The sequence below is a fragment of the Leptopilina heterotoma genome, unplaced genomic scaffold, assembly GCF_015476425.1.
Source record: "Leptopilina heterotoma isolate Lh14 unplaced genomic scaffold, ASM1547642v1 Lhet_47, whole genome shotgun sequence".
Classification (NCBI taxonomy): domain Eukaryota; kingdom Metazoa; phylum Arthropoda; class Insecta; order Hymenoptera; family Figitidae; genus Leptopilina; species Leptopilina heterotoma.
Genome location: NW_025111098.1, coordinates 1,336,000 through 1,346,015, shown reverse-complemented (window position 1 = coordinate 1,346,015; position 10,016 = coordinate 1,336,000). Strand labels below are relative to the sequence as shown.

Sequence of the window (10,016 nt, the reverse complement as noted above, 5' to 3'; positions counted from 1 at the left end):
TCACTTTTTTAATACATTTTATTGGTAATTATATATGCCGATACATTTCATTTATCTCTTTAGATAAATACAGTAGAATATACATGTAAATTAGAATTTTTTTTACTTTACCCGAAGGCAATTAAAATTTGAGCATAAATTCATATTTGGATTATATGTTGGCTCCCAAAAATCGCATATTTTAGTAGGATTCATAAGTGTGTTTTCTGGGCAAGCAAAGGACTCTCCAAATTCCTTCATATTTAGTAGACTTCCAATAACTCTCATATCATTTGGTGAATGAGTTGTAACAGGCATTGGTAATTCACGAGTTTCACAAAATTTCTGAAAAAGTATTTTTTTAAATCATTATAAATTATAAATAATTATAAAACGTGGAGAAAACAGTTTGATTAAATAACTTCAAATCAGCTTGCCGTACATTAAAATCTTTAATAAATAATAAATATTCTAATACACAAATTGTATAAGTTAATTTCCCTTCGGTTTTTTTAATAACACTAGGTTAGTTTATAATAAACTGTTTTCTGTAAGTATGTAAGTACAAATGCAAAAATAAAAATATTCACATTTGCAAAGGATACAAAAAATATTTTATTATTATCAAAGTGTTCGAAATGTTGAAAGCCATTCCTCCTAACTGCTTCTGGATGATCTCTAAAGTAGCGCTGCATTGCTTTGTATGCTAATTTTATTCCTTGTATATCAGCCATATTTTCAACGAGGGTACTCGTTGGTACCTATAAGAATTATATTTATAGAATGATATAATATTCAATAAAAGATGCTTTCTGAACAACCACTCATGACATATTTAGAGCACGCAAAAACCTTGATTAACAAAAATATTTGAAATAGACAAAGCGAAGTGCATTAAGCATTTATTGAAGTTACACTTCTCTGGCTTTAGAGAAGCAGGGAGAAGAAAAATTGTTATTGTATGGAGTTGGTACACTAAAAGAATTAGATTTTTGTATGATATATTTATAATTACCATTAGACTGATATACTGATCAGATACACATTTTAATTTCTCTTGAAATGTAGAATTCAGATATGGATTAGATTGAAAAGTATCTGTAAAGACAAAAAATTTTATAACTTACAAGTAAATGTTATTGCTTAGAAATTTTCAGTTAAGTTCTTTTCTTTTGATAATCTTATTAACAATTCGTTATTAATAATTAAAGTCTTAGGTTAGACAGTACTATTAATCAACATTTTTCAAATTATTTGAAACGTTCAAATTAATTAACAACCAATATTTTAATTTCTATAAGTATGTAAATGTATACTTGCACCCAAATTTTGGATCTAAACGATGGTAATCAAATGCGTGAGAAATTTCATGTCCTATTGTAACTCCCAGTCTTCCAAAATTATAGGCTCTATTTAAAGTTGAAATAAATTACAATTTATTTTTACAATTTTGCAAATAATAATTAAAAGTTATAACAACTTACATTGGTGCATTTAAGGAAAACAATGGTGGAAACAACATTACCGGAGAAATCACTAAAATTACAAAATGATTTTAAACAGACAATTTTATATTATCTATCTATATATCAAAAACTTTCTCATACATAAAACTTACGTATTCGATGTTTATTTGGTTCATAAAATGCATTCATTATCAAATGCCTCTTTCTTCTTCTAAAACAGCAATAAATCTTTGTGTAAAAATACATTTTAAATTTTAATAAAATTTTATTTATTATTATTCGGAGATTGTTATGTTCACAGATCACGAATCATCGAATTTTAATACCTTTTTGTTTGTGAATGAATTAGAGATAATTCAAATTTGTATACCATTTGAGCCTTTTTAAAATTGATCCAATTTAGCAAAGAAACGGTAGTAACGTCAAACTAGAAAAACATTTAGAATAAGGTATTACATAAAACTATAAATTCTACATTTACAAAATTTTATATTTATGTAAAAAAAAATCTTACACCGTATGAAGTTGTTGATATTTCCTTTCTTAGTGTTGGAAAATTCAGTTTGCTAATATGAAGTGATAAATCTGTTACCACTTTTAATGCTTTTCGTTTTGAAAGAACATCCATCCAACTATTTCTGATTTCTAATTTTAACTCGTATTTTATTCTTTCAACCAGGTCATTTAACTAATTCAATTATAGAATCATAAATAATAATCAATGTTAGTGTAAATATTATACATTATTAAGATGTAATTTTAAAAAGACAACTAAAAGCCGTTCTATGTCTAATCCAAAAGACGTCCGAAAGACTTCTGAAAGACATAAGAAAGGACGTCAAAAGTACATTTTCTAAGTTGAAACACAGTAATATTATATTAAATTTATTATAAGTTTTATTTTGTCTAAAATGTGGAGAAATAATGAAAAAATTCCTACGAAGCTGGGATCGAATTTGGATACCTTGGGCTTGAAGCACTGCGCCTTAAGCACATCAGCCGTTCAAGACAGATATGAACCTCTGCAAAGTTTACCATCTCACTTTTCAATGAAATGAATTTAACTTAGAAAAATTCCAATCACTTTTACATTCATTAGTTTCTAAGTCCAAGTTGAACTTAGAAAATAATATTTTCTATTTATAAAAATTTTTCTATTTTCATAAGTTGAATGAAAAAGACGTCTTTTAGACATCTTAAAGATATCTAAAGGCCAAGACATAGAACATTTATAGGACGTCTTTTGAACAAGTTTGCCTACTGGGATGACACTACGAAAAATAGCACAATTGGAAAATCAATAATCAACTTAAATTGTTAATTAATATCCCCAAACAAATGTTGATACATCCGAATTCGTATTAAAGAAAATATTAAACTTATCTTACAAATTCTTCTCTTTCATAGAATTCGTCACTATCCGCTAATATTTCATAAAATCCAGTAGTTATTGGAATCATGGTGATACATTTTACAGACCTATTGTTAAAAGCATTTTTGTAAAACTATATTTTCGAAAATATAGTAAGTAAAAAAGTTATTTTAAAACTTAATTTTTTTAATTAGTATAGCATAGAACATAAAAAAATTAGTCTTTTAATTTTTTACTACTATATAGTTTTGTTCAGAAATGTTTTCATATACCTCTCCAATGGGGTCATTTCTTCTCCAGTTGCGCTGTTAAAAATATTTAAATGAAACAACGTCTCATAAGACATTTGGAAGTTAAATTGTAAATATCGTACTGAAACATAAATTATTCATTAAAATATTATTTAAAAATTAAGTAATGTTCCATAAACGCAATTACCGATTACATCATCTTGTGTATCACTTAATAATGCACATAATCCTTTTACATATTCAAAATCAATCAGTAATTGAAAGGAAGGTTCTAAATTAATATCAGGTTCAGAAAGTTTTTGAAGAAGTCTATGCCATTCAATCTAGAAATTATAAATATATTTATAATTTTTAGAAACAGATGCATAAAATTTAAATTTAAATATAATCCGTAGCAAATAAACAACTGAGTAAATATGTTTGCAATAATAGAAGTAATCTTAACGTGCTATGTTAACTTTATTGCTTCAGCAAATATTATCTGAAAGAGAAAACGATAAAATTACCTTTGATACAGATGAACCTAATGAAGAACAATTGTTATCATACATTTCTTGTAACTCTTGAATACTAACTGTTATTAACAGTGACTTGGGATTTGTAAGGAGCTGTAAATTTAATTTTCTACATTAATAGGGAGTTTTCATCAAAAAATTTTTTTATTTAAATCGATAGATTAGGTCTGATTTATATAACAAATTTTTTTCTAATAATTTTTTAATGAAAAATAAGCGTATAAATAAATAAAAACAGTTTGCATAATTTGAAAATAACGAAAACGGTCCGGAAATAACCGAGTTCTATCGAAGGGACTGTGACGTCAGAGGTGCTTATAGTTGTCTATGTTGCCATGAATTCTTCATGTAAAACATTAATTTTTTCTCAATATTTTTATACTATGAAGAAAAACAAAAGATATAAGACGTGTTTTATGCCAGAATTTATCAGCCAACAATCAAGACACCAGAAAAATTATTTTGTTCTGTACTACAAAAAAATATCAAGAGACCATGCTTCTATTGCCAAATGAAATGACAATGTGCTGTCGTTGTAAACCAAATTTTTCTGCTGTAAAGATCATTTTAATTTATATAATTACATTGCAAGAATTTTAAATTACACTAGTTATAAATTATATTTTGAGATATGCAAGAGTAAATAAAAATTTCTAATATTATTGTATATAATGTAAAATTGAGTAGTCAACATAACCTAAAAATAAAATAATAAATCGATATTTTAGGCAAATTCGATGGATCTGCTTTTTCAAATCCCGGGTCTAATATACAAGGGATTTTTTGATAAAAAAATAAATCGATACCTCAGTGTGATACAGTCCTATCTTCTGGTAGTACTTAAAACTGTCTCATCTCGAGGTGACGTTTTCTACCGTGCTATCTCAAAATTTGACAGATTGTGGTGTCAATAAAAAAAATAAATTACGGTACTAAAAATAATTATTACATTCAAAACAATTATTTTTTCATATTTTAAGAGAGACTTTTTATTATAATATATAAAAATTTAGTGTGAATTAATAAAATTTAACCACTTAAATGCATTTATAGAAAACAGCTAATACATTAACCCTACTTTTTGACAGCACGATACAAAGCATCACCTGAAGGTAGGATTGTTCTAAATATTACCAGAAGATAGGACTGTATCATCCCGTGTAGAAAATGACCTATTTAAATCCTGTTTGTCATGTGGCCCCGATGAGGACTGCCTCACTATAGCCTGATCTGGGAGTTTTCGGGGCCTGATAGGGACCTATATTGCAGATGTCATTTTTAAAATGCGGAACATTTATTATTTCTTTTATTTCGAACTGCATTTAATTATTATTAACAGATGTCAGTCCGTTTTCACGCTTTGAAAATGAGAAAACATAACAGTTCAAAACGTGTGAGGAAATATCGTTTTATAAAACAGCTCAAAAAATTAAACATTAACGCCAATGAAAGTAAGTAAAATGTACAATTTTTTTTATAGAATTTCAGATCTAGTTTGTCTCAAAAAACACTAAAAATACATTTTCGATTTAAGTTTATATTGTCAAAATTTATATACTGTGATTTCATGTTATGTTTATATTATAATAAATATATTTATTCGTTTATATTTTTTTAAATTTAATTTATTAATTTTTTTAATTATTTACCTTTATTTATTTGATTTTATTTATTTTTATTTGTTTCAATTTATTTATTTGTTGTTTAATTTTTTATTTATTTATATATTTACATATATTTATTTGCTTTTATTTACATTTTTCTTCATAACTAATTTATTAAAATTCATATTAAATAAAATAAAAAATAATTTCTATTACATATATAGGCTAATCAGTTGCAAGTACATATTTTATTCATAATAAAAAAGTGATAGAAGAATTAATATTTAAAGCATCTAAAAATAATTTTAAAAAATTTTGAATTTTCAATAAAAAAATAATTAAAATGGTAATTTTATTTTCAAAGGAAACTAATCGTTATCTTCAAATAATTAACCTTTGTTATGCTGAGAAAAGAGAATATTTTGTATTTCTTCTTTCATTGGTATCACAATTTTACCACAATTAGTTCTATTATTAGATAGTGTTTAAATTAAAGCTCAGCACTTTTTATTTTGAATTTTATCACTATTATTATTATTCTTGTATTTATTAAATCAAAAAATGTTATTTAAAATAAATTATTACTGAATAAACTAAGAATGTCATTGATGACAGCGAAAAAGACCGTCAAATTTACAATTAATTAAGATAAGTGTGGCCCCTTTCACAACCCGAATAGGCCCGTATTTAAAAATTTCTCGGCAGGTCCCTATCGGATAAAGCGTTTCATTTCATGATTTCCCTCATTTGGGCCCTATTTTACCCGATTTGGCCCTGATTACAGCCAAACTAAAATTTCTACACGGGATACTGAAGTACAGAAATCATTTATTTTCACTTTAAATAAAATAAAATAATTTTAAAACAATCGTAAACAAAGATCATGCATGGATCATGCAGCAGAAGACGTGAGAATAAGCACCCGTGACGTCACGTTTCAGTAACCAATAAAAATTGTTTTCTTTCAGCATGGATATTTTCAAAAATTTTACAATTTCAATTTAATTTTTTAATGTGTAAACTTAAAAAAAATTAAAAACTTTCAACGCTAATATATTTTAAAATATCTATATTTACTATTTCTTAAAAAAAAACTTGAAATTTTTTTTGATGCAAACTCCCTATTTTAATGGCTTAAAACAAAATGTGGAGTTTCACTATAATTACACTTTGAAATGTTATTATAATTTTACCTCCTTTAAATCAGATAAAAAATTGTAAAATTCTTCTTCAAAATTCCAATCGGATTCTGGATGTCGATGATATATTAGATTCTGTTTGTTATTGTTTAAATAGTCAACCAATAAACTTCTGCCTAGTTTTCCGCTTAATAATTTGTTTACTTCCGTATTAACTGGTTTAGTAATCTAAAGATATGTGAATTCTTTTAATTTGTTATTTTTCAAGAAAAGAATAATAACGTTAAACATAATTGTTCTTATAGAACTGTATAATTTATTATAATTAACGAAATGTAATTTTTAAACAAAATGTAGCAAAACAATGTTAAGTTTTAAATAAAAATTTCTTTACTTTAAATATAATCTTTATGGCACCTGCATTTGCATTATTGACAAAATTAAGTTAGAATTCTAAAGTTCTTAGAATATTAATGTAAAAATAATAATAATATTTCTAGTTCAGGAGTTGATAAAATATTTTTTGAGCTATGGAGTTTCAAAATTTTGACTTTTTTGAAAACATCTTTTTTCAATTTAATATATTGATAAGTAAAATTAATCAAATTAAAAGTATAAATAGTAATTTTTAAAGGGTTTTTCACGAGCTATAAGCTGGTGATGAAAATCTGTTATCAGCTGAAAAGCGAGGCAACTTTTAGGGGAAAAAAAGAAAAATGTACATTTTTAAATGAAAAAAATGTTTGTATATCTGGTTCCGTGCGGTAGAAATTCTTAAAATTGAGCAAACTCTAAAAAAAATATATATAGAAAAGCGTTTAGGGGATGTGATACCTTAAATAATTAAAATAAAATATTATTATCTTACCACTAATTGGTTTTCAGAATTTAGTGTAATATGAAATAGTGAAACTTCACCAATTTTACTAGCATAATATTCAGCAACATTTTGCCAATGTGGCCTTGCTTGTTCACTTTCTGATTTTATTTGTGAATACAATCTTCTCCCTTCCGTTACCGATATATCTGCAATAATTTTATGTAGTGGAAGGCCGGGGTAAAGTTAGTCATAAGGTGAATTCGGTCACTAGCGATTTGACGCTATGAACTCAACTTTAGATGAAGATATCGATAGTGCTTAGCATTCTACTTATGTTAACGAACTTTCGTTAAGTTTCATGAATTCAAAATATGGAAGCAGAGGCGGTCAAGTATTTTTAGAGGTGTCAAAAAAAATGTTCTTCGGTTTTTCAATTTTTTCGATCATTATTTTTGAGTCTTAATTTATTTAGGTACTTTTTGTTTATGCAATTTGATGTCCATTTTCAAAGTACATATATATAGTTACGTACTATTTCAAAAATATTTAATTTAATTTATTCTGAAATGTGAGGAAAATATTCAGTGTAAAGTCGGTCACGTGAAGTTGGGGTAAAGCAACTCACTTAGTTTTAAATTTAAAATTTAGAATAAAATAATTTCACGTATTATATTTTAACAACAATAAAATTTATAACTTGTTAAATGCAAAATTGTATAGAAAATAAAACTGTCGGTGTTACCCTAAATTCTTGAAAAAATCAAGTGATCGTATTTACCCTGGAAAATTGTGATTTTGAAATGAAATTTTATTTTTAATTGAATTTTTCAAGGTCAAATTTTTTTTTAAATTTGTTTACACCATTAGAAAGTGCTGAAAAACAACAAAAAAAAACACAAAATAGAAAACATCTTTTCGTCTTGTTTTAAAGAAATTACAGATTTTTCAAATATTTCATGTAAGACTAAAAATTTAAACTTTGACCCCCTCTAGTTTTTACATTTGTTTAAATAAATTAATAATTTTTGGCATTTTTAATTGTATCTAATAGGACTACTGGTTGTGCAAAATTTTAACCTGACCCAAACATTTCAAATTTGGACCCGGATCACTTGAGGTGGAATGCCAATATGTAAATTAAAAATTATCTATAAGTAAACCATAAAAGATAAATCAAAAACTCTTTTTTATTTTTGTAGTAGAAATGATAAGCTTTCGATTGATATAATTTAACTTGGATTTAGAGAATATTTGCTAGATTTTTACCTATCTGGCCAAAAGTGACCGTATTTACCCCGGTCTCCTCTGATATATGATTTTTAAGAATTAAGACACTTTACTTATTAAAAAATTAAAAAATGAATAGTGTAATATACGTATTGCTCTTACCTGTATCCATGCACGAATCATAAAACTGTTTTTCCTTATACACATGAAAATAGTTGTGGTCAACATTTGGACTTTCTAAGACTTCTATAAATGAAAAGATTAAAATATAGTAAAATATTTATGTTAATAAGAAGTCCTGTAATGAATACATTGAGCAGCTAGTTTTCAAAATGAGTGATTTAATGTGTGTAAATTTTCATTTCAAAATATTTTACCATGAATTGTCTATATAGCATTTTTACATCTCAGGAGGACTATAATTATACATATACTAGTAAATGTAGGACAGAAATATTTTGTTCAAAGTTTACCTCTAATTTTATCAATTAAGTAGTCCATAGTTAATTCCTCTGGAGACCAGACTGGATAATAATTAGGTCTAGGGAAATTCCTTGTCCAATTATCACAAACATACTTATAAAAATCATTACAAGGATGTGCAACATCGCTCATTGCAACAACCATCATTTCAGCTATGAATGAAAAAATTATTAGTACTTTAAATATCAAGCGAATATCTTAATTTTGGAAGCAGGATTCCTTTTAATTGTTCAGGTCATATAAAAATATACCTACATAAAAGATTTGGAAACCGATTGAAACTAGTAACCACTGTCAATGCAGATCTAGAAACGAATGAATTTCATATTTTCGTTTTAATTACAGAAACGTATTGTAATATTAAATTTTAAAAATTATTTTAAAAGATCTTATTGTTTTTGAAAATTGGACACGCGTTTATTATAAAATGGTATTTGAAAAATCGATGCTATAAAGTTAACTTAATCAAACAAATAGTAAGATACTTACAGCATTTGCAGCAAACAGTAAACATTTCTCCAAATCATTTTTTAAAAAAACTTTATTTTCAAAAGTTTTAAATACAAATCAGGCACAATAAAAACATGATTTTCTTTTAAAACGCAACTTGTATTTATACCTTCTAAGCACTGTCCTTGACGTTAAAGATATTTATGACATAAAATTGAAGTATGCGTTAAAAAACGTGGCTTCTGATTTCAATTTGATAATGTTCTTTAATATTATACAGCTAAGAAGTGAAAAACATATTTTTACGATTTTAAAATATTCGGAATTATTCTATTTTCTTTACATTTTTTTTATATTAAATTAAAAAAACTTTAAATTACTTCTTTCTTTTTCTAGAAAAGTGATATAAAAATGTATTACTTCCTCATAGAGGAAGTATTGTAATACCAAAATTTTTCGAGTTCGATTTTTTGACATATCTTTATGTTATTTGACCTCAGGAGTTCAAAAATGACATTTTTAAAGAATGTCATTCCGTATGTGTGTGTGTGTAAACATCACATTTTCATAAATATCTCGAAATCATCAAGAGCTTTTGAATTGAATTTTTTTTAAATTGTAGATCTCACCTACGGACATAAAATGAGAGTACTTTCTGATATATTAATAAAGTTTAACTAAATGTTTTTTTCATTTTGAATTTTGAAAAA

At 25.8% G+C, this 10,016-nt stretch overlaps 1 protein-coding gene across 1 annotated transcript; it reads right to left on the bottom strand.

The window, feature by feature from the left end:
• On the bottom strand, positions 1-9,474 carry LOC122507445 (neprilysin-3-like). Its single transcript, XM_043620157.1, has 18 exons — positions 9,346-9,474; positions 9,112-9,161; positions 8,847-9,008; positions 8,536-8,619; positions 7,195-7,352; positions 6,381-6,554; positions 3,575-3,676; positions 3,256-3,391; positions 3,090-3,189; positions 2,834-2,924; positions 1,960-2,133; positions 1,772-1,872; positions 1,598-1,656; positions 1,464-1,515; positions 1,300-1,388; positions 995-1,077; positions 570-740; positions 1-324 (listed from the first exon to the last, which is right to left on the bottom strand). Exons 1-18 carry the CDS (start codon positions 9,381-9,383, stop codon positions 103-105), a joined length of 2,046 nt encoding a protein of 681 aa, XP_043476092.1. The 5' UTR covers positions 9,384-9,474; the 3' UTR covers positions 1-102.
• Positions 9,475-10,016: the final 542 nt, after the last annotated feature.